General features: G+C 40.5%; 1 protein-coding gene across 10 annotated transcripts in view; it reads right to left on the reverse strand.

Annotated features, from left to right (window-relative positions):
- The window catches only part of PJA2 (praja ring finger ubiquitin ligase 2), a 62,109-nt gene that overhangs the window by 8,551 nt on the left and 27,711 nt on the right, over nucleotides 1-25,847 (reverse strand). For 5 of the 10 annotated variants that reach the window (XM_081319353.1, XM_081319350.1, XM_081319355.1 and 2 more), the window contains 3 exons: nucleotides 24,609-24,794; nucleotides 24,118-24,229; nucleotides 7,224-7,265 (listed from right to left, as the gene is read on the reverse strand). In XM_081319353.1, the coding sequence (XP_081175479.1) occupies nucleotides 7,224-7,265; nucleotides 24,118-24,229; nucleotides 24,609-24,794 (340 nt within the window). Of the gene's footprint in view, nucleotides 1-653; nucleotides 733-7,164; nucleotides 7,266-24,117; nucleotides 24,230-24,608; nucleotides 24,795-25,847 lie in introns of all 10 variants that reach the window. The other 5 variants (XR_014025304.1, XR_014025305.1, XR_014025302.1 and 2 more) reach the window with 5 other exon arrangements.

Raw genomic sequence — 25,847 nt, forward strand, 5'->3', positions numbered from 1 at the left:
ACACGATACATGAAAATATAGTGAATTCAGTACTCCAATTTCCTATCATAGATTTTTAAAGATATATTTTGTTGCCATTCTTTTGATGGCAGCTTATAAACATGATTGTTTACAATGAAAGCAACACATTCAAAACCATCATAGCATAGTACATAAAATGACTAGGACAGCAGCTTCTGTTTAAAAAAATCAATGAAATAAAAATGACATTTACTATAATATCTTAGTATACATATGTCTTTTGCCTCTTTGCCCATGCACACAACAAATGAACAAATAATCAAATAAAAAACAAGACCTAGATTACCAGGAGTCTAGCTTGTAAAACTAAGAAACCCTCATACAAAAATCTAATAAAGTAAGTTTGAACATTGTTCAGAGTGAGAAAGTACACACTTTGAAAATGCAACCTTCTAAGCACTTTTGAATTACATTTTCTTAATCTTTGACAAGTGTAATAAATTAAACTAAGCTATACTCTAACATTTACATTCAATTTGGCTTTGTAGTTTGTATATGGCAAACTAAGATAAAAACCACAAACAACAGTGTTAGATAATTGTTACTTCATTGCTAAGTTTATTAATCAAACAAATCTTTGATATTATAGCTTCCATATGTTGCACAGTAAGAATTTAAACAGTGCCATGTACCACTTTTATATAGTTGGGCCAATGTTTCTGTTTCCAGTTAGACATGTCTTGTTTTTCATTTGCCTGATTCTTCTGCCTTCTGCACAAAATGAAAAGAAACTGATAAATATTTAAATGCCCTTGTGCACACAACACTGATGTAGACACAATCATGGGAAAGTGAATACATGAAAAGAATTGAGAAACTAGTTGCAGTTTGAATACACACTTACACCCTCCCTCTCTCTCTCTCTCTCTCTCTCTCTCTCTCTCTCTCACACACACACACACACACACACACCACCACCACCACTAATAGAGTTGAAAGGGACCTTGGAGGTCTTCTAGCCCAACTCTCTGCTTAGACAGGAAACCCTATACCATGTCAGACAAATGGTTGTCCAGTCTCTTCTTAAAAACTTCCAGTGTTGGAGGCAGGTGGTTCCACTGGTTAATTGTTCTGTCAGGAAATTTCTCCTTAGTTCTAGGTTGCTTCTCTCCTTGGTTAGTTTCCATCCATTGCTTCTTGTTCTGCCTTCAGGTGCTTTGGAGAATAGCTTGACTCCCTCTTCTTTGTGGCAGCCCCTGAGATATTGAAACACTGCTATCATGTCACCCCTCTCTTCATTAAACTAGACATACCCAATTCCAGCAACTGTTCCTTATATGTTTTAGTCTCCAGTCCCCTAATCATCTTTGTTGCTCTTCTTGGTACTCTTTCTAGAGTCTCATCATTTTTTTTTTACATCGTGGTGACCTGCATCCAGTATTCCAGACATGTCAAACACAAGTCCCGGGGGCCGAATCCGGCCCGCGAAGTGGTTTCATGTGGCCCGCGAAGCCATCCTGGAAACAGTGAGGGAACGGCCCCCACTGCCTTGGCCCTGGCCCAGAGACCCTCCTTCTGCCAGAGACCCTCAGATCTGTCCCACTCCTGCCCAGGCCCCCATAGGCACCCTTGATGTGAACAATGTAGAGCTGGCCATGCCCACCCATTAGGCCATACGCACTCTAGCCACGCCCACCCAGTAGGCCACGCCCACCTTGGCCATATCCACCTGGCCCCTTGAGGACAACCACAATGCTGATGTGGCCCTCAATGAAATTGAGTTTGACACCCCTGCAGTATTCCAAGTGTGGCCTTACCCCAAGACGTTATAAAGTAGTATTAAAACACACACACACACACACACTCACACTGAAAGTTCAAAAGCAAAAGCTATGGATTATTTGGACACTTTTCCTAGCATTACTTTCTAGGGGTTAAAGAAAGCCTACATTATTCATGTTTAATTGCCAGTGGAATAAATGTGAGGTGTTAGCCAAATACATTATTTACTGGGATGAAATAGAAAAGTTCAATCAAGTTCAATAGAAAGTTCAACCATTTCTTACCTGATTATGTAAAAGCTAGTAAAGGATATTCTGAATTTTGCCCACATTTACTTTTGCCTCTGAAAATAGTGTCTTAAGAGTTTACTGTATCAAGTTCAGACTTAACTCCAAATTAATATGCCTTTCTTCCAGTTGTTATAAAGTCATTTCTAACAATGCAAGCTATAGAAACTGCGGCTATATCAGAATACACACAAAACTATAAAACAGTATTTCCTAAAATGTGATCTATGTCCCGGTGCCAGTTTTTGAGAGAAAAAAGCTACTTCTTAGGAAATATACAGATGCTCATTGTCTTTCTACTCTGAAGAGTTGCAAATATTTTGGCTTTTAAGTAGGTTAAATTCCAATTTGCAAGGCCTAATGTTTAAAAAAGTCAGAAGCAATAATAACTCTTACAGATAAAGCAAGGTAACTACAGAAATGTTTTAAAAGCTTATAACCAAATTATAAGAAAAATATGGTGAAAATAATGTTATCTTGTATGTTTTATGCAGCAATCAAAAATCTTTTTAGCTAACGTGTAGTTTAAATGAGTGTTTTTCTCTAAGACAAAAATATTAAGAACCCATTTATACTCAGCAAACATAAAACAAAATCTTTTATTGAGTCTCATCTCATGCATTAAAAAGATACTTTAAGTCTTTTGATAAATGACGTTCATTCAGTGACTTTGCAAAATTACAAGAGCCTGAACAAAGGTGACTGAGGGTGGCTATAGTTGGGCAGCCACAGCATCCTTGTCAAGTGATCACATGCTGGGTACTTGGCAAAAGGCTCACAGTTATGACACTGCAATGTCCTGCAGTCATGTCATCACCTTCACTGCCTGCATCCAACAAGCAAAATCTGTGGGGAAGCAGACAGGAGGTTGCAAATGCCAATCACATAGTCCTTAGATGCTGTGAATATGCAGGAATAATCTAATGGCAGCAACTGTGACTGTTTTAAGTTGGCATGGTCATGTGATGTGCTTTAATGCATCACTTAGCAACAGAGTTGCCAGTTCCAATCACCATTGCTAAGTGAATACTACTTCATATATGCTAATATCCGTAACCTTTAAACAAGAAACAGAGCAGTGTTACTGCTGAAAGTGAAGATATCCCCCTGCTGTGATGTCAAAGAGGTCATATAACTTTCTAATTGTGCCCAAGTGCGGGGCTTTTTTTTGATCACTTGCATACCACTGAAAAAACTAAAGTTAAAATATATGGATAATGGTAAAACTGAAAATCAGCTAAGTTAAAATCCCCCCATCCACATATGATAGAGCGAGCCCTAGTGGCTCAGTGGTCAAAGTCCAGTATTGCAGACAAACTCTGCCCACAGGCTGCAGTTCCATCCTGTCAGGGTTCAAGACTGATTCGGCCTTGTATCCTTCCGAGGTTGGTAAAATGAGGAGCCAGATTGTTGGGGGCAATATGCAAATAATGCTTACACAGTAAACTGCCCGGAGAGTGCTATGGGGCAGTATATAAGCCTAAATGCTATTGCTACTAATAATTTAGATAAAGAAAATATTTCATTAAAAAACACATCTTAAAAAACATCTTAACATTCTACTTAAAGTAGCTTAAAAGGAGGGGAATTAGAGGAAAAGCTATATTGGACCTAATTCTTACTAATAGAGAAGAAATGATAGAGGGAGTTGAAGTTGCCGGAACCTTGGACAAGAGTGACCATGTCATATTGAAATTTAATATAATGCAAACATAAGAAATAGAATATAATCCAACCAGTGTCTTAAACTTTAAAAGAGCTGATTTTAACAAACTCAGAGAGAGCCTAAGAAAAATTCCATGGATAAAAATTCTAAAGGAGAAAACAACTCAAGAAGCATGGGAAACACTCAATATGATCATAAAAGCCTAGTCCAACACAATACCACTGAAAAAGAACAAGAAATCTGAGAAGAAACTAGTATGTATCACAAAGATCTCTGTGATAAAGTGAAAGACAAAAAAGATAAGTTCAAAAAATGAAAAGAGAGTCACATAAGTAAGGTAGAATATCAGCAGATAGCCCAAAGATGAAGTCAGGAAAGCAAAGGCTCAGAACGAAGAAAGTCTTGCAACAAAAGTCAAAGATAATACAACATATAACAAGAACAAGGTCAAGGAAACAGTCAGTCCGCTAAAACAGAGAAAATGGCAAGAAAGCAACAGGCAGTAGGGAGAAAGCAGACCTGCTTAACTAATTATTTGCATCCGTCTTCACGCAAAAAGAAACTATAGCCCAAACTACCCAAAACATAACTATAAAAGACAGACTAGAAATAAAAATTAAAATAAGCAAGAAAATGGTAAGAGAACACCTGTCTGACCTTGATGAATATAAATCACTTGGACATGATGGATTACATCCCAGAGTTTTGAAGGAGCTGGCAGATGTTATCTCAGAACCATTGTACCATATCTTTCAAAAATCCTGGAACAGTGGGGAACTAACTACCAGAGGATTGGAAAAATGATGATGTGGTTCCCATCTTCAAAGAAGGAAAAACGGACTCAGGAAACTACAGAACAATCAGCCTAACATAAATACCTGGAAAGATACTGGAAAAGAATAATCAAAAAACAGTTCTGTGAACATCTAGAAACAAATAAAGTTGTAACTAGTAGCCAGCACAGGTTTGTTAATAACAGATCATGCCAAACTAATTTTATTTCATTCTTTGACAAAGTGACTAAATCAATAGACCAGCAAAATGCTGTAGACATAATATACTTACACTTCAGCAAGTCTTTTGACAAAGTAGACCACAGCCTATTGGTAAACTAGAAAAATGTGGGATAGACAGCATCACTACCAGATGGATCTGTAACTGGCTAACAAACCGTACTCAAAGAGTAATCCTCAGTGGCACTACATCCATGGAGAGAAGTAAGCAGTGGGGTACCACAAGGTTCCATCTTAGGCCCAGTACACTTCAATATCTTCATAAATGACTTAGATGAGAGAACAGAAGGGGAACTCATCAAATTTGCAGATGACACTAAGCTGGCAGGAATAGCCAACACCCAGAAGACAAGCTCAGGATCCAAAAAGATCTTGACAAATTTGAACAATGGGCTCTATTGAAATTTAATGAAATTAAATTTAATGAAATTTAATGTGGAGAAAAGTACCACTTTATAAAACCCTAGTAAGAACACACCTGGAACACTGCAACCTATTTTGGTCAGGTGTTGAGACTTTGGAAAAAGTTCAGAGAAGAGCAACTAAAATGATCAAAGGCCTGGAGACTAAAGCATATGAAGAACGGCTGCAGGACTTGGTTTTGGCTAGTCTAAAGAAAAGAAGAAACGGGTGACATGATAGCAGTATTCCAGTATTTGAGAGTCTGCCACAAAGAATAGGGGGTCTAACTATTCTCCAAAGCACTAGAGGGCAGGACAAGAAACAATGGTTGGAAACTGACGAAAGAGAGAAGCAACCTGGAATTAAAGAGAAACGTCCTAACAGTGAGGACAATTAACCAGTGAAACAGCTTGCCTTCAGAAGTTCTAGGTAGCTTCATCACTGAAGGTTTTTAAGAAAAGACCAGACAATCACCTATCTGAAATGGTAGGGTCTCCTGCTTGAGCAGCGGGTTGGACTAGAACACGGCTTTTCAACCAGTGGTACGGGTACCACCTGTGGCACACTGGCACCTGGCAGGTGGTACGCAACCATCCTAGAAAAGTGGTAGTGGGGGAGGGGAATGAGCTGAACCGGTGGCAGCACCGCACAGAACCCTGAGTGAGAGATGGCTGGAGCTGCAGGGCTGTCAGGGATCAGTGGAAGTGCCAGGATCAGCGCCAGGCTCCAGCTGGAGCTCAGCGCTGATCCCAGCACGTCTGCTGAGCCCAGAAGAAGCACCGATCAGCTGGAATGTTGCAGCATCTCCAGGGTCTTGTGATTTACATTCAGATGCTGGGCAACTGATTCATATTTATGACGGTCACAGTGACCCAGGGTCATGTGAAGTGACCAAAACCTGCTGCAACCACCCAGCAGAAGGGGGGGGAAATAAAAACCAAACACCCCCACCCCCCACCTCCGCTACCAATCCTCAACAGAAATGCTCACAACAATGAAAACCTCGGACAGGAGGAAGAGCACCGCCGGGAGGGCAGGCAGTGTCTTGCTCGGCTGTGGCTTGGGAGGCATTTTTTTCAGTGCCATTGTAACTTCGAACAGTCACTAAGCAAACTGTTGTAAGTCGAAGACTTCCTGTACATCACTTTTTTCCTTTTTTTTGGGGGGGTCATCAAGTTTTTGACGCCTTACTAGGCGACTGGTGGTACTCGGATGTTGCTATATCCTAAAAGTGGTACAATGGGTGAAAAGGTTGAAAAGCCCTGGACTAGAAGACCTCCAAGCTCTCTTCCAGCTCTATTCTGATTAATTGACAAAAAGTATCATTGTAGCATTATAACATAAGGCTAAATATTTACTTAGTGGCATTCTAATGCTAATAGTGGCACCTCACTAGATAATACATATCTATGTAGCAGTAATACTTAAAGTAGTAAAGCATACAAAAATTCCATTAATGAAATGATATCAAATAATCTCCCTAAATTTTCTTCTTGTTTCAAGTCACTGAAAGCCTCCTCATTGAGTTCCGTGGCCTTAAAATGTACAGCAATTTCATATTTTAATGCTAAATTGGATTAAGATAAAATAAGTGGGAAATCATTGTGGATAACAGTTATTACAGATAGTAGACAAAGCATCAAGACTTCACTCCTAATGCATCTATATTGATGTAGCTAATGGCGAAAGTCAAAATGATGTGGTTACTTTTTTTTTGCTAATTTTTATATTAATTCTACTTGAATGAAATCAAACTGTCAAGATCACTCTAGTCAATCTCCTTCTCTGTTTGTAAAATTCAGGTATATTTATCCTAGATGCTATTATTATTACAATGTGCAGAGTTTTAAAGCCTTTGGTATGAATATACAGTTACTGTTTGTAAAGCAATTTTGTTAAAATATAGCTCTTAAGGAAAGGATGTGTTTTCAGTTGAAGTTAAATGTTTTCTTAAACATATAGAAATCGGTGTAGCAGTGATCTCTTAAAATGCATTGCACATTCACACATAAGTGACTTACACTTAAATAAATACAAATAAAATGCTGCCTACCTCTCAATTTAAGTATATTATTTACATGTGGAATGTAGGCAATCAGAAATTGCAAGTACCTGTAGACGCTGATAAGTCATTTCCATGAACATGCTTGTTACCTGAATTTGAAAAGATTCAGGTTAGTGAAGGGAGGAGCACAACTTTCTTAAAAATTGTACCCCATATCTAACTGCATAATTTTATTTATTAAAATTAGAAAATACTTTTGCTTTGGGATTAGCACAATTGAAGGGGTCTAGGACATTTAGGCACCACATTTGGACACGCCCCCTTCGCCCCCAGCCACCCGCCTCACCTGATTTACAGCCAGCTTTCCTCCTCAGCTGGCCCTCCACCCGTCCATTCACCCAGAAACCATTTGACCTGGCCTTTGGCTGCACGGGACAAAGGGCCCCCAACCAATCAGGTGGTGGGTGGCAGTGATGGCACTGGGGGGGTGACTGAGGGGGCTGTGGGAAGTGCAGCATGCAATATGATCAGTGGCAAACTGGGGGAGAGAGCAAGAGCTGCAGTGGCATGTGGCTGCTAGCACTGCGGGGATGTGTGAATGGTGATGGCACGCACCTGCTGGCGTTGTGGGGGTGAACAGTGATGGTGTGCGGCTGCTGGCATTGCAAGGGGGCGAACAGTGATGGCACGTGGCGGGGAGGCAGCCAAACTCCACGTTCGGCATCAAACTGGGAGGATCAGGTGTGGGGTGGGGAAGGAGGCAGCTGAACTACCTGTTCACATTAGACTGGAGTCCAACAACAGGGGGAGGGATCAAAATGGGAAGCTGCCTCTTCATAGGGTTTTTTTTTAAAAGCTGTCAATTTGAGGCCAACGGCTGGTGCCTAAACGTCCTATTCCACAACTGAAGGGATCTCCCCCCCCCAAACTAAATGAAAACTTACATTTAAATGGATAATGGTTTTCTATCTGCTGGTAAACTATTTAGGTTGATTGTTTCAAATTATAACCTCCAAGTATTAGATTTAGCCAGAGGTGTTTTTATTGTCACTATCAGAGCACATATATTAAAACTGTCAAAATGAATAATGTTCATATACAAGGTTCTTCAAACATTTTCCGATCAATGAAACCTGGAGAGAATGTTCAAAGCAAGTTTAATATGACTTAATAGAGACAAAATCTCAAAATACAGAAGATGCAGTTGAGTCTCTTTTTCATTTATCCTTTCTTGCATTTCCTCTTTCTAAGATTTCCTACCATTTGTCAAAATTTACAGAATTATTTGAAAATTCAAAAATCCATCCAATTCAAGATGCTAAGTACACTTTACTAAGCTGGACATGATGCCAAAGACGTTATTTACAAGGGCGGTGTAAAAGACAAAATGCATTAGCTATGGAAATTTTACTTGTGTTATGAATTGCTGCCTTGATCTCTTGGTGTTTTTTTTCAACAAATAACAATTTCTGTGTAATTTCAGTTAGTGTTGATGATATACAGCATCCTATATCTTACTCTCACTCAGGCACAAGAAAATAGAATAGTATTATTGTAAAGTTAACTGATTCACTTAACATATTAGAAGCAACTAACGAAATGTTGAAAGCTAGTTATGACAGATTATGCTATTTCATAATTTACAATGTAACAAATAAGCATAACTATTTTATCTGTTTTTCACAGAATAGATTTATATCAGCATAACATTTTATAATGGTGTATAAAAGTTTATTTGGCTATAATACATCTTTATTTTTAACTATAACTATAAATACATTCTTGAAAATCTATTAATTTAATTTAATTTAATTTAATTTATTGAGATTTGTATACCGCCCTTCTCCCAAAGGGACTCAGGGCGGTTCACAGGGCATAAATATAAATAACAATACAAACATTAAAAGACAATTAAATCAGTGCCCAAGTTAAAACAAAAATAATAAAACAAGCCTATAAAAAAAACCCCATGTACCCCCATCAGGGATTAGTATGGATTAAAGTTGCTTTAAGCAGTTATCTTGAGAAGTCAGGCTTCCGGTTTGCCACGCAGCCGCTATGGACGGTTGGGAGACTTGCTCTCTCTCCCCATCCAGTTTCACATCACTGGGGGCCCTGAAAAGGGCTGAAAATCGCCCAAAGAGGCAACCAGCAAGGAGGGGTGCTTGCTGGATCGCAGGAGAGCCGCAACTCTCCTGTTAGATCTGGTGATCCCTCCAAAATGGCAGACTAAAGGACCGGCCATTATGGCTTGCCCCTAGGCTGTGAACAGCCGAAGTCACATTTTCCATCAGGCAACTCTTAAAGCAGCGCGGAAGAGAATGGGTAAGATCTACCTCTTTTACACCCTAATTACTTTCTGTACCTCCTTAAGCTGCTAAGCATTCTCCCCCCTGCGGTGAGGGAAGGGGGAGTTCAGGCCTCCCTCCAGAAAGAGCGGTGACTAAATACCCAGGGGCATTTTAAACACTGAAAAAGTAACTGAATCCCAATTGGAACTTTATTTCTTAAAGCATGTGGACTGAAGGATTTTTTACTTCTTAGTTTTCATTATTTACTTCTGTTGGAAATCTGGGTTTCTTCTCATGGAAAACCCCCCCTGAAAAGATTAAGATAGCTTTGGGACTGGGTGACTGCCCAGGGAAATATATAAGATACATAACCTTGAGAGCTCTGAAACAACAGCTGTGAAAGGCTCTGTGTTCCCTAACTAGAAAAAAAAAAATCTCTCTCTTGCATTTTCTAAGTGTAAAGCCTTTAGTTTGAAATACCAATATGGAAGAAGGCCAGGAACAAAATTTCTTTATGGATGAAGATCAACAAACTCTTGCTATGTTGAAAACACTAATTCAAACTCTTACCACTACCAATGAAATACTTAGAGGCTACGTGAAGGAACAAGACAACCCAGATCTGAAAGCCCAAACTTTGACCACAACTAAAGAATCATCTATACAAAATACAATAGAAAAAATGAAACATTCAAATACTATGACAGAAGAATCTACAATTCAACAAATATTGATATTTGAAAATCCAGAAGATATCGACAACTTGTAAAAAGGAAAAGGTTTCTTATACAACACAGAAGGAACTAGAAGATCTAGAAAAAGAACAATTGGATGAGAAGACAAACAATTCAGAACAACCACGTCGATATGGAAGAATAAAGAGATGACCCACTAGACCTACAAGTCCTCTCAAAAAAATGGTGACCGGATAGTTTTGCCAGTATCAATTAATATACATGATATTACAAGGAGATTGGTTCGATGACCCAAAAACAAGGACATGGAAGATGATTTGGCAAAGGAAAAAAGCCAGAATAAGACTCAAGAAGAATGGAGTTTTGACCATCTTATTGAAATCTAAAACAGAATGTACTTAAATAGATAAGATGTGCATGTTGAACACAAGATACTGTTATGAACTGAGATAAAGAAAAAATTTTGGGCATTAAAATTTAGCAGTATAACTACTAATAGCTAACTTGAATATTGATTTGTGCATAAAGGTCACGTAAAGGTGAATTATGTAGATAAGCTAAAAAGTTGAAAGCAATAAATAGATCTATATGGAATGTTAAAAATGAAAATTATCAGTTTAAGCAAGAGATAGCAGATACAAAGAGGAAGAAGTATTAAATATTGAAATAAAAAAGTAATTTTGATTACTACTTAAAAAAAACAAAACTGAAAATTAGCAAAAAGGAAGGATATCATACTGTATCCTTAATTTGTTGACATAGAGGGTGAGAAGTTAAGTAAAGGGGATGTCTATTTTGAATATTAGATTTTGTGAGGAATGGTGATAGATGAATTGGGAGTATATTAAAAATCTTGGGAATGATAAATATCAAACGCTAAATCTAAATGTTAGTAGAAATTAAAATTAAAAAATTTATTAGGTCATTGATTGTGTAAAACAACTAGAATATATGTAAACTAAAAACTATGGATATATGTAAGAAAGTTATTTTTTATGTGATTGATAGGATAAAACTTGTCTTTAAATTCACAAATAGACAGTACATATGAAGGGAAAAAGAGAGGAAATGTTTATGGTAGCAATCTGAAATCTGTACTAATGATATCTGAATGTAATTGAATTACGACTACCCAGCCACCATGCTGCTTTTCAAATATGTGAATGCAATATTAGAAAATCAATAAAATTTGTTAAAAAAAGAGGTCATTATATGTTTTAAATGAGAAAATAATATTTGACTAGCAGTTTTACATTACACTGGTGTTTGGCAATATGTTAATGAAGATTCAAAGTACAGTTGTCTGGAACTTGAGTCATGGCAACTAAGAAGCTACTACACCAGGGGTGTCAAATTGCTGGCCCGCGGGCTGGATGCGTTATCCAGAAGCCATGCCCACCCCATTGCCGGCAATGGCAAAACAGTCCTGATACATCTCGCAACATCATGTGATGTCGCAGGTTTGACATGTCTGTACTAAGCAGCAAAATGTTTCAAACCAAAAAAGAAAAGAAGTTTAGTTGCCATGACTAAACTTCCAGGTTACATTGGTGTTATGTTCTTCTACTGAAATATAAGTTTTTCTACATATATCAAGCATACTCAATATTTTCAAAGAATGCACATTTTGCTAATGTACAGACTTATGCATTGCTTGGCTTGAAAGTTGTACAGTATTTTCACAAAGCTCAGGAAGCTCAAAATCTCCTAAAAGGAATTATTACTATTAGAAATTAACAATGGTTTTTCTATATAAAAGATCTGTACTATGGTAAGAAATAGAAATCCATTTTAATGTGAGAAATAGAAGGAGTCTTTGGCAACAGATTAAACAGAATGGCTTGTTTTAAATTCAACTGAAATAGATAATCCATTTACCAGCAAGATGACCTACTTTAAAACAACTGAAGTACTGTGCTGGGATCATGCTAAGATGGTTTTTAAATATTTTTTACTGCCTAGCTGGGAATATTAAGCACTGGCACATACATTTAAAATAAAATATTTAATTTTATTCAACTGTGCTAAAAAAAGGAATTACATTTATGAAACTGCAATAGCAAAATCATTTATATGTATTTACTTATGGATTTATAATATTGTGTTTCCTGAACGGTTCCAGATGGTGCTTGGGTCTATACCCATCGCCCTCACTCACAGCCCAGTTGATGCCTTGGTTGATGCCTGGGAAAAGGCGGCCACTGAGGCACTCAACTGTGTTGTACCCTTGCGACCTCTGACCCGGCGCAGATCCCGTTGGGCTCCATGGTTTTCTGTGGAGCTCCAGGAGATGAAGCGTCGGAGATGGGGTCTAGAGAGCAGTTGGAGGTCCAGCCATTTTGAATCTGACCAATTGCAGTTAAGAACCTTTATAAGGTCTTATCTTGTGGCGATGAGGACGGCGAAGGCTAATTACTTCACTGCCCTCATCACGTCCGCAGATAATCGCCCGGCCGCCCTGTTTAGGGTGACTCGTTCTCTCCTTAATTGGGAGGTGAGGGAGGAACCCTTACAGGGTCGGGCTGAGGAGTTTAGTCATCATCTGATGGACAAAATCGCTAAGATCCGGGCCAGTTTGGAGTCTAACTGGGCAGAGTCTGATGTGGAGGAATCGGACGGTCTTGAGCATGTTATCTGGACTGAGTTCGATCCTGTTTCCCCTGATGATGTGGACAGGATTATGGGGAGGCTGAGTTCCACCACCTGTTTATTGGACCCGTTTCCCTCCTGGCTGGTTTATGCGGCTCGGGAGGAGACACGGAGTTGGTTCCAGGCAGTAATATCTGCCTCTTTGAGTGAGGGTGTCTTCCCCGCCGCTTTGAAGGAGGCGGTGGTGAGGCCCCTTCTCAAGAAGCCTGCCCTGGACCCAGCGATTTTAAACAACTATCGTCCTGTCTCCAACCTTCGCTTTTTGGTGAAGGTTGTGGAGAGTGTGGTGGCGCATCAGCTTCCTCTGTTCCTGGAGGAAACTGATTATCTGGACCCGTACCAATCGGGTTTCAGGTCCGGGTACAGCACAGAGACGGCATTGGTCGCACTGGTGAATGATCTCTGGCGGGCTCGGGACAGGGGTTGCTCCTCTGTCCTAGTCCTATTAGATCTCTCAGCGGCTTTTGATACCATCGACCATGGTATCCTATTGCGGCGTCTCAGGGGGTTGGGAGTGGGAGGCACTGTTTTGCAGTGGTTCTCCTCCTATCTCCTGGGCCGTTCGCAATCGGTGTTGATGGGAGGGCAGAGGTCTGCCCCGAGGCCTCTCGTTTGTGGAGTCGGTTCTCTCTCCCCTCCTGTTCAACATCTATATGAAGCCGCTGGGCGAGATCATTCGTGGTTTCGGGGTGGGGTATCATCAGTACGCTGATGATACCCAACTTTTTCTTTCCACCCCGAACCAACCCAGTGATGCCCTCGCCGTGATGTCCCGTTGCCTGGAGGTGGTCCAGGTCTGGATGGGGAGAAACAGGCTTCGTCTCAATCCTGCCAAGACTGAGTGGCTGTGCATACCGGCATCTCGGACTAACCAGTCTATTCCACCTTTAATGATGGGGGGTGAGGTGTTACTCCCCGTCGATAGGGCTCGCAACTTGGGCATCCTCCTGGACTCACGGCTCAGTTTTGAAGACCATATAGGAGCTGTGACCAGGGGGGGCTTTGCCCAAGTTCACCTGGTGCGCCAGTTGCGGCCCTACCTGGACCGAGATGCCCTGCGCACAGTCACTCATGCGCTCGTGACCTCCCGATTGGACTACTGCAACGCTCTCTACATGGGGCTGCCCTTGGGGACCACCCAGAGGCTTCAGCTGGTGCAGAATGCAGCCGCGCGGGTTGTGATGGGGGTTTCCCGATACTCCCATGTAACACCTCTGCTCCGCGAACTGCATTGGCTTCCGGTTGCCCTCCGGGTGAGATTCAAGGTTCTGGTGATGACCTATAAAGCCCTAAATGGCTTGGGTCCTGGATATCTGAGGGAACACCTGCTGCCGGCATCAAGCTCCCTTTGTCCTGTGCGCTCCCACAGGGAGGGTCTTCTCAGGGTACCACCGGTAAAAGATTGCCGGCAGACAATACCCAGGGGGAGGGCCTTCTCAGTGGGTGCACCTGCCCTTTGGAATCAGCTGCCTGTAGAGCTTAGGACTGCCTCTGACCTTCGTTCATTCCGCCGGGACCTGAAGACCTGGCTCTTTGAGCTCTCTGGCCTGGTCTGAGCATATTAATTGGGATTTTAACTGTTTTTAACTGGGGTTTTATTGCAAGGTTTATATAATTCTTTTTAATTGATTTTAAGTTTTGTAATTGTTGTATCTGTTTTTTAAAATACCTTGTGAACCGCCCTGAGTCCTACGGGAGAAGGGCGGTATATAAATTGAATAAATTGAATTGAATTGAATCGTTACATTTTTACTTAGGAGCGAAAAAGATGCCACTGTTTTTAAATCAGTAGTATTTTAAAAAGTCCAGAGAAGAATTAGTAGGATTTTAAAACAACTGCAAGTCCAGCGCCAGAACATGACAAGTGTCAACATCGTCAGCAGATTGCTGCTGCTATTAACAACTTTGCTATTAACATGTTTGCAAAGGTAATGAGGAAGCATCTTGACAATAAAACTGATCAGAAATGGCATCTGCTTCTTTGACATTTTAAATACTTGGAAGCTCTTAATATGAACACTGAAGGCATATGCAGTAGACTATTAAAGACCTTTAAAATTCATTTTAAACTGTCTTTAAATACAAAGCAAATATGCCAATGCTCTCAATAACTCACGCTTTTATTTATATTCTGACCATTTTTCTGATGGTTTAGAAAAATGTTCATATTTAGAATCTACATATTTAAGCACGCATACAATCATTTTCAGAAGATACAAATGTGACATCTTTCTATTTATATGTATATGCAGATTCTAAAATTGCATTTGGGAAAGCATTCAAATGTCAGCATAAGTTGACTTAAAATAAAAATATTTATCATGAAAAATACAGGTAGCCTGGGAAAAATATTTACGTTAAATTTCAGTTAAATATTCCTATGCCATTCAAGATCTGGTGATAGAATACTATATGCAATGTTGTATTTTACAAAGAAAAAAATAAGGTATCATCATGTTTGCAATTGTTAAAATTAGTGAAGATTTTTTTTAGCCTAAATATGTGGGCATTTAAAGTTTTCAGAATTGCTCACTTCTATTTGTCCACTGAATTGGTAAAACAAAACAAAAACCTAAGACAATATTATAAAATAACTTTTTATTTGCTAAGTATTCAATGACAAACTTTGATCTATAATTTAAATTACTTATGATCAATATTATTTTAAAAATAATCTTCAGAAACCACATTATCTAAGTACTACTAGAACTCTTATGTTTGTTTAATACTTTGTAATCTTCAACTGAACAAAATGCTACATCATAAGGCAGGCATGTCCAAAGTCCGGCCCGCGGGCCATTTGCAGCCCGGGGGGTGGTTTAATACGGCCCTCTAACAGCCCTCCCTGCTCTGTGTAAATGCGGCCCTCCCATGGCCCTCCCTTCTGATTGAGGGCGGCAAGCAGAAGACTGTCTGCCACAGGAGGGAGGGCCGTGAGAGGGTGTTTCTGAGCAGCATATGAAGTCTTGGGTACTGCCAGATCCCCTCCTTCTTTTCCCCCTTCTCTCTCTCTCTCTCTCTGTGTCTGTGTGTGTTGGACCCGTGGGGAACAGCTGGTAGGGAGGCGGCAGTCCGGCATTTCCCCCCCTCTCGTTTGTGTATGTGTGTGTCGGACCTGCGGGGAACGGCTGGTAGGGAGGCGGTAGTCTGGCATTTCCCCCCTCTCATTTGTATGTGTTGGACCCGCGGGGAACGGCTGGTAGGGAGGCAGCAGTCCGGCATTTTTCCCCCTCTCGTTTTGTGTGTGTGTGTGTGTGTGTGTGGTCTCGGACCTGTGGGGAACGGCTGGTAGAGGTGGTGGCAGTCTGGTGTTTGCATCTCTCTGTGGGCCCGACACACACACACAGGAGGGGGGGAACTCCGGACGGCCACCTCTACCAGCTGTTCTCCACAGGTCTGACACACACACACAGGAAGGAGGTAAACAACGCCGGACCACCGGCTCCCTAACAAACCTCTCCTGCGTGCGGAGAAATGCCCATTCCCTCTGCTGAGCCATCCCAGTTGCTTGCATTGCGGAAGGCAATCATTTGGAACGAAGACTCGAGATTCGGCGTTTCTCCGCCCGCGCTGATCTCGCCCTCCTTACAGTCTCCCTCTCTTTGTTTCAGCTTGCTTTCTGCATTTGGGATGAAGACTCGAGAGAGGGAGACTGTAAGGAGCGCGAGATCAGCGCGGGCTGAGAAACACCGAATCTCGAGTCTTTGTCCCAAATGCAGAAAGTGCTGATCTCGCGCTCCTTACAATCTCCCTCTCTCGAGTCTCCAGTCTTTGTCCCAAATGCAGAAAGCAAGCTGAAACAAAGAGAGGGAGACTGTAAGGAGGGCGAGATCAGCACGGGCTGAGAAACGCTGAATCTCGAGTCTTCATCCCAAATACTTGCCTTCTGCAACGCAAGCAACTGGGATGGCTCAGCAGAGGGAATGGGCGTTTTTCCCCACTCGCTGATCAGCGAGCGCAGAGAAACGCGGATTCCCTGTGCGCCCTTGCAAGATATGGAGGTGCTCCAGGGAAGTAACTGGGATGGCTCAGCAGAGGGAATGGGCATTTCTCCGCATGCGCTGATCAGCGGGTGCGGAGAAATGCCGAACCTCGAGTCTTCATCCCAAATGTAGAAAGCAAACTGAAACAAAGAGAGGGAGATTGTAAGGAGCGTGAGATCAGCGGGGGCTGAGAAATGCCGATCTCGTGTTCAGATTGTTGGGGGCAATCTCGCTCCAGCGTCTCGGCGAGCACACTGGGCCGCCCCGCTCCTTGGGGCTCGCTGCTGCCATGGGGGCCGGCTCGGGGATTTGTTTCTGCAGGTTAAATTGGAACCAAGCAGCAAGTGAAAAAGTTAGCAGCAGTAGCGGGAGTGGTTTTAATTGCCAAGCGTCCCCATGGAAGTCAATGGAGGCGCCGCGGCTGGCCTTTTGAGTTGGTGAGTGAATGAGAGCATGAAAGAGGCTTTTTGGAGCAAGAGTGAGGGAATGAGAGAGCGAGAGAGAAGCTTTTGCAAACAAAACATGAGTGAATGAGACCAAGAGAGAAACTTTTCCAAGCAAAGGTGAGTGAATGAGAGGGGGCAGGGCGCCTGTATATCTCCCCTTAGGCTCCACTGTTCTGTCAAGCCTCTTGTTTTGCACATAAAATACATTGTGAAAACTCAGCTGTCAGTTGATCTTAATGTTATAAAATGAAAAGTATGCCATTTGCAATTAACTTGGCATAAAATAATTCATTTGCATTTAATTGTAATTGTTCAAAGAATGTTCGGAAAAATGTTCGGCCCTCCAGCATGTTCACTTCATCCAATCTGGCCCTCTTTGAAAAAAGTTTGGACACCCCTGTCATAAGGCAAAGCTTTGCCAACAAAAGTATCTCAAATAGGCTAATGTACAGAATTGCCAGGAACTAATACTCCCAAGGGAATTAAATCTGCTGCTGTTCAGATGGCCTTCATACTGTCATGGTCAGCCACAATTACATGAACCTCATTTTCAACGTTTCCTGACAGCTTTTCACCAGTCAGTGGGGAGCCCAGAAGGAGCTGATATGATTGCCAATGCACCTTGCCACTTTCCCACTATTAAACTCTTTACTTGTGGGAAATTTGCAGAGAGAAACTCAATGGAAAAATGGTGCACCCTCCACCAGTCCTTCTGCACCTACACCAGCTGGCCACTTGGATATTTCCTTACTCCATCTCCTACACGTCAGCAGCCACATATCTGCTTGAAAGGAAGAAGAGGGAAGGAAGAGGAAGGGAAGGGAATAAAAGATGAATAAAAAATGGAGGAAAGGAGGGATGGAGGAAAAAAGAAAAGAGGAAGGGAGGGAGGGAGGGAGGGAGGGAGGGAGGGAGGGAGGAAGGAAGGAAGGAAGGAAGGAAGGAAGGAAGGAAGGAAGGAAGGAAGGAAGGAAGGAAGGAAGGAAGGAAGGAAATTTTCTGATATTCATTACCAGCTTCCCACAAGGAAACTCAATGGGAAAGCCAACAGAAAGTTGGAAGTCGCTCATATTCCCATAATCTTCTGCCTAACCATGGTTGTTCTGTTTCTCTATTTAAATAAGGAAATATCTCTGAAAGGGGTCATGATTGTCTATTATTTCAATAATATTTATTAACTTTATTGCCTTTTAGTTAATCTCCCCAAATAATATTGAAATATAACATTAAATAAATAAGAAATGGTTGAATTGTTATGAAAATAATATGTGGCAAACACTGATGCTAAATACTGATTCAGGCTTTACACAAAGAATTACTGGAGGACAGATACTTACATCTCAGCAAATAACAATCCAATGTAGAAACCAGGCAAACAGATCAAGATCTAACTTAGCAACTTAACTAAGAAAGATTAAATCACGAAAGAAAAACATTGGCAGATGAAAAGCAGTGGACCCATCCTACCATGCTTGTATGGATGTCTCAAAATACACAAGTCTCACATATCTTTTGATTCAATTATAGCATTACCAGGGACCCCAACATACAACATATGAAATAATCTCCCTAAATTTTCTTTAGGGAGAAAGAAACCTAGTCATACAAGAAAGAAACATATGACATAGCGAAAGAACTTACAAAAAAGCTTGAACATCTCAGAGAGGGGAGTCAATATTCTACCAATTCCCCATTACAATGCTTCCATAAAAATCAAAAACTTAAAAATAGAAAAAGATGAAATATTTTTTCATTTGATGTCACAGTATTTTTTACTTCCATAGATCCAGAACTAGAGAATGGATCCCTGGCATTGGTACTACACAACACAGCCAATCTAGCCAAATTCACTAAGATCAAAATACCTCTGCTTCACTACCTACTTTCTAATGCACTGCAGCAATCCGGAACACCAGAAAAAGGAAACGGACCACCTACACAACACTTTCCAACAAAATGGATACCACACAACTTTTATCACAAAGTCCCTTACTACTCAGCCCACTATAGCACAACCAATATAAGCTATGAAAAATGTAACACTGCCATACATCACAAATATCTCAAAAACAATCAGCAGACTATTACAACCACATGGTATCACCATAGCACACAAACCAACTAAAGTCCTTCAATGCATCTTAATGAGAAAATCTAATAGTCTAGACTCTAGAAGAAAAACATAAGTTATCCACAGCATACAGTGTAAAGAGTATAACAGCCCCTATGTAGGACAGATAGTAGAAGACTAGCAGAGTGCAACCATGAACACCAACTAGCAGTCAGCAGATACAATAAAACTCCTTAACATATCCTACAACATACAGACAGACTCAATCATAGTTTCAACTGGAAAACTGAGCATCCCAGACCAAACTAAATCCAAAAAACTAGGAAATTCCTGGAAGCTTGGCATTCAGACAAAATCAGCCATCTGTTGTGATTCAGGGTCAGCCTGTGGGTTCGGCAGTTGGGTCGGACGACTCAGAGGAGGAGGAGGAGGGGGGTGTTGAAGAGCTTGCTGAGGGGGTTGGACAGCTTGATGAGAGCCCTCAGCCAGGCCCCTCTCACCTGGTCACGACGCAGACCCAGCTGTGTGAGCCTGACAGCGTGGATGAAGATGACCCACAGCTGGCCCTGTTCAAGGACGCCCGACGCAGGAGGCAGTCAATCAGGAGTAAACAGAGGAAGGCAATGGGGCTCCTCGGAAGGAGGCAGAGAGAAACCACGCCCTGAACTGTATATAAGGGGGAATGCGTGGGAGGGCTGGTTTGCTGAAGGCAACCGCTTGAAAAGCTCCTGTTTCTTGGTTTGTGTCTTGTTCTATTTGTTTTTGTAACAATAAATTTGGCAGGCGTAATTCCAGCCTCTTGCCTTCTTGTAAAAGGGGTTGTCCCTGCTTTTTCTGCAGGGCCGGTAGCAGGCTGGTACAGAACACCATCAGTAAAAAAATAGACATAAGCCACATTGAAAAGAGATGGTTAAAAAAACTAAGTAGGAAACAAAAACACCAGAACACATCCTCTCCAGGAACCTACATTCAGATAAGCAAGGATTAACACCAGACAACCAATTAAGCAGAAAACAATAACTTAATCAAAGAACTACCAAGGAGAAAACCATACAACCACAACACTGGCAGGACAAGCTGCTTTATATAAAGAAGGAGCAAACCCTGTTCTCATTAGTACAGATGATATTACCTATGTAATATGTCATGTGTAAATGTCTGGTCAGCAAGCTACCAAACTCAAAGAGCACTATAGACCGCAAAACTCAACCCTGAATTACGTATATTCTCTTCTATTGGAAGTAACCCATGCACATAGGGTTTCTCTGATTGCAGCAGGAAACCAGAGAACCTGATTTATGCTTTTACTGTCTTGCCCTGCTGAAGTTAAATCTTCTCCTGAAAAGTTTCATATCAGTGGAACTGCAAGTTACCTCACAAGTAAATGGCCAAATTACTCCAGCACTTGTGTCTTTAAGACACTTTGTAGGCTCTCCTCCAGAGTTCTGCAGGAGGATTCTTGGTCATTCAAGATGAACCTAAATAGCTAATAACAGGCTAGTGGATTTTAATATCCTTGTAACTTTTTACTCCCCCTTAGGCAGAGAAATATAGCTCCCATTTAGATTCTGGCACAACTGCTAATTTTATAGACGAGACTACAGTGCATCATCTTAAATTATCCACCCAGTTATTAGCAAACCTCATGCTAATTGAAACAATTGATAGGCAATCACTATGAGTTAGTTCTATTATACAAAGTACAACCACTCTGCAACTAAAAATAAATGATCATAGAGCATTCTTGTCACTATATTCATAGCTTCCTTATACATTCCAATAGTACTGGGCACATAATTCCTAATTCAAACGTCAAGGGAAGGGAAGGGAAGAACTAGTTTCCATGTCAAAAATATCAGTGCCGCCATTTGTAAGCATCCCCTTCTTCCTCCTGAATCTCTTTCCCTGCATAAAAAGTATACTGATTTTGCTGATGCTTTGGGGGAAAAGGGAGCAGTTAATTTGCCTCTTCACTTAACTCGTACCATCAACTAGAAGCCCCCAGCCCATCTCGCAGGCAAAAGGCAACATCCCATATATATTCAAAAGTTTGCTATTTTAAATGAGTTTCCAGACTACAATTTAAAGGAAGTTTTCACTTGTCCTTCTACATCTCCAGCCTCTGCACCCCCATTTTTTGCACCAAAGAAAAATAATTCCTGACATCAGTACGCAATTATGCTTCTGATGTTTTATTTTTTGATGTGTTGACTGGAGTGCTGTTTTGTAATAATTCTGCAATTTATTCTTGTCTATTTTGTTGTATTTTGTTTTTTATATTATTATATATTATAATATTATTATATATTATATTATCCTGTCAGCTCTCAATAGTCAATTGGAGTTGGGCAACATTAAAATCAAATTAACAAACAAGTAAATAACATTATAGGCTTCCTAACTCTGTAGCCATTACAAAACCACACCCACTGCCTCTTATTTCAGATCCGAAAGACTGTCTTCACTAACCTAATTGGACTTATGAGGCATTTACAATTTGATCAAAATTAATCTGGATTCTGAATGTAATAATCTTTGATACTAAGCACAGCAAATTTGAATAAATAGTATGAATTGGTTCACTGTCCAGCTGGTTCATGAAGAACACACTGTTCAATATTTTACATAACTAAGTGGTAGTGCACCTGAATAACATCCTGATTCCCTTTCAGAAGACCATCATTGAGTGAGACTCACATTAGGAATGTCTCGGAGGAATTCTATGAACACAACTTTTTGGCTGAGTTGGAAAATATGTATTTAATTTTCCCCAGTAGGAGTATTTGGATTACTTGCCTTGTTCATTTTACTCCTGAGGTCTTCTTCCAACTGAATGGAACTGTTATATTTTTAAATAAAAAGTTACTGGCTGCAAAACTAGCTTTTAGCAAGGGAGACACTTTTTGGAGGATGCAAACCATCCAGTACGGGTGCACGCACATTGCAAAAATTTGGAGCACATTTACGAATTCACAAAGTTAAGACCTTCAGTCCACATCAGATGATATGGGAATATATTTTTTTTCTTCAACTTTTGAAACACCTCTCTACTTTTTTTAAAAAATTCCCATTTATATCCCACCCTTCTCCGAAGACTCAGGGCGGCTTACAATCTAAGCACAAATCAATGTGCTTAGCAATAGCCTTCATTCTATGTATATGCCTGCTTATAAGGGCTTTCGGGGCCCCCCCAAGCGGCATTATTACAAAGTCAGCTTATAGCCCCCAACAATCTGGGTCCTCATTTTACCTACCTAGGAAGTATGGAAGGCTGAGTCAACCTTGAGCCTGGTGGGATGCGAACCTGCACTAATTGCAGGCAGCTGGTGTTACTTAAGGAGGCATTAGCCCACTGCTCCACCAAGGCTCTTACTTGACTCATGGAACAGCCAGGTGCATCATGATCATTATATTTTTATAAATGCCTCCTATCTCTCTACAACAATAATCCTGTGAGGTAGGTTGGGATGAGAGAGAGATTGGCCCAAAGTCACTCAGCCAGGTTTCATGCCTAACAGAAACCTAGGCTATTAGTTTGTAGGCCAGTACCATGACTTTGAAGCCGTGCTCCCCTTCCCCACTTTCCAGCCAGAAAGCTAGAGAACGCAAACTTTCTGAAGGGTACGAAAACCTTTCCAGCCTTTCGAACTGTCTGAAACAACACAGTTGCTAGTTTTCCAGCAAGAAAGATAAGAGGGTCCAGCTGAACAGTAGACCGGGGTCTTTCTAGTCATCAGAACAATCACGAGAAGAGCACCAAGTCTCGCAATGTTTCTAAAGGCAAGAAAAGAGAGCCTTTCTACTGTTCGCAAACATTGTCTTTGTAAGCTTTCTGGCTGGAAAGCTAGTGAACACCATGTTTATAAATGGTAGGAACACTGGAAAGAAATTCAGATCTTCAGGATGCAAGCTTCCTTTCTCCAGCCCAGTGATGGGAGTTCTCAATCCTATGCACAGGGGAGAAGAAAAATCTTTTCTACAGGCAGCAAGAGCAGCTTCCAACTTTCCCTGCTGGCTTCCTGGTTAACTTTCTGGAGAAGCGGACAGAGAAGACTGCAAATAGCAATCACATAATTGCAGGAAGCTTGGCAACCAGTCCTAAGTGCGAACAGGTTGCCAGGTGCCCAATATATGATCACTTGGGGGTGGTGTGGCAGCTGTAACTTCAAAGATGGCTCATGAGTAAGTTTTCCAAGTATCTCATCACTTCAAATGGTTGTTAAGCGACTGGTTGTAAATCAAAGACTACCTACTAGCAGAGGTCCCCAACCCCCGTCCGTGGACCAGTACCGGGCCACGGCATGCCAGCCAACAGTCTGGAAAAACAAGCAAAGCCCCATCCGCAGGATGCAGGCAGCACACAAAACCACATACCCTCTGGTCCACGGAAAAACCTCTCCCCCCAGAAACGGTCCCTGACCTATAGCATTCACCTATTGCAACCAGAATGACCTGTCTTGCCAATTGGCCATGGAGTTTTCTCTTAAGTTATATCTGATCCATTTTTTAAATTCCTGGAGCCTGTAGATACATGTGTTAATACGTGCCTTCCTAAATTGATTATTTTCAACAGGGGAATGCTGTATGTGCCATCTAGCAGGCTATGCATGAAGGCTAAAAAGTTATGCCAACATTATCACAACATTGAATGGTACCCTTGGTGCAGATATTACCAATATGCAGCATAGTGACTGGTAAATAGTAACTGAATTTTAATTTTTCTATGGTAACTGTGATTACATAAAAAGTTATATTGCATTATTATATTACATTACATGCATTAAAAAATCTAAATCCACAGCGGAAGTTAATGATAAACAAACACAACCCATGTTTTTTCTCACTTTATTGCATCTTAAAACTTACCTCCATAGCCTGTGCCAATCGTTCTTCCAAGGCCATATAAGTAAGGAATTGGGGATCCACATACGAAACTGCTTGAGCAACACCAAGACCATCCCCAAATTCATCTAGCAGCCTATAGGAAAATATAATGTTTTTTAAATCTCCAAGTAGGGATGAAAACATGTACAGTGATGCTTAAAAGTTTGTTTCTGAATAAATATGACCTTACATTATTAATTTATACATGGTGGGGAAAAAATCAAATTTGTGCTTTTTCAAACTATTAAGCATTTAATCAGTGTAAAGGATGACAATCAGGGAGCAAGTGTTAAGTACTATTAAGCCCAGTTTGGTTCTGATGCTCACCATTGTCATATATTTCTGATATGACATTAACATGGAACAAGGGTTTCATTATGCAATTCTGTTTCAAATAAAATATGAGCCAGTATGTTCTTGATCACCATTTACCTAGGTTAAAGTACTGAAGATAAGTAGAACAGTCTACCAACCTCCATTCAACATCTAGGTCTTCACTCATACTGGAATCATCTTCTAGATTGTTGTTCCCATCCAACATAAAAAAGCCAGGATGTACAAAATGGCTAGCTTGATCATTTTCTTCATCACTGCTACTTTCGATTTCTTCATGATACTGCAACCAAGGAATCTCTCCATCCTCTAGAGAGGCCTGCTCCCTTTATATAAAAATGAGAAAAGCTATACAAAATATAGCAAATACAAAATTTAAACTACATATAAGCAAATAGTATAGAAAGTACACTATTCTTTATTTATGCTGAGTGCTAACAGTCAAATACCTGCAATCTATTTTCAACAGACATCACTTTAAAAATAATAGGCAGGGCAGTTCAACAGCACAGCTAAAATGTAATGCTTTATGAACTAAATTATATGTGATGTGTATATATTTTTATCTTAAGATACATCACAGCATACAGCACGGCAATAACCCAAAATGTTTATTATGTGTTTTTTTAAAAAAATAAACAGATAAAGAAATTATTCTAGTGGAGAATGAAAAAAGAAATACATTTTATTTCTATGGCTGCCATTCTTAGATACATAATTCTGGATAACTAACGGTTCACAACAGCAAAAAACAAGCAAAAATCCCTGTAATAAAACAATAATATAGTTAAAAACAGCCAAAATATGATCTCAAAAGAGACCAGTGTAAACAAAGACTCTGCCCCTATGGAAAATACAGTTCATGAAACCCTAACCTAACCCATGTACTTTTTTTATATACTGCTGCCATCACAAAGATTTCCAGTTGCAGCTAATACTGCCCTATCTAGATTTCCAGGATGCCTAGGTGCAATTTATTTGTAGTTACTATAAAATCAATATGATTTTATTTATTTCTCTTAACATGGTTAAGTTTCGTACTAATTAAATAGACCAATTTTATAATTATTGGGTACTTTTGCGATTATTTCTTGCTGCCTTACTCTTAATGTTTTCATTTTGGTTCTAAGCTAATCTATGATAGTAATGGGAGCCAGATTGGTATAACAATTAAGGCATCAGGCTAAAAACCAGGACACCATGAGTTTTAGTCCTGCCTTAAGCACAAAGCCAGATGGTCATCCTTGGGACAATCACTTTCTCTCAGCCAGGAGTAAGGAAATGGTAAACCTCTTCTGAAAAACCTTGCCAACAAAATTGCAGGCACTTGATCAGGCAGTCTCAGAGAATCAGACACAACTGAACAGAGGAAAATGAAT

This window comes from Vipera berus (assembly GCF_964194415.1).
Source record: "Vipera berus genome assembly, chromosome: 2".
In the NCBI taxonomy this organism is placed as follows: Eukaryota; Metazoa; Chordata; class Lepidosauria; order Squamata; family Viperidae; genus Vipera; species Vipera berus.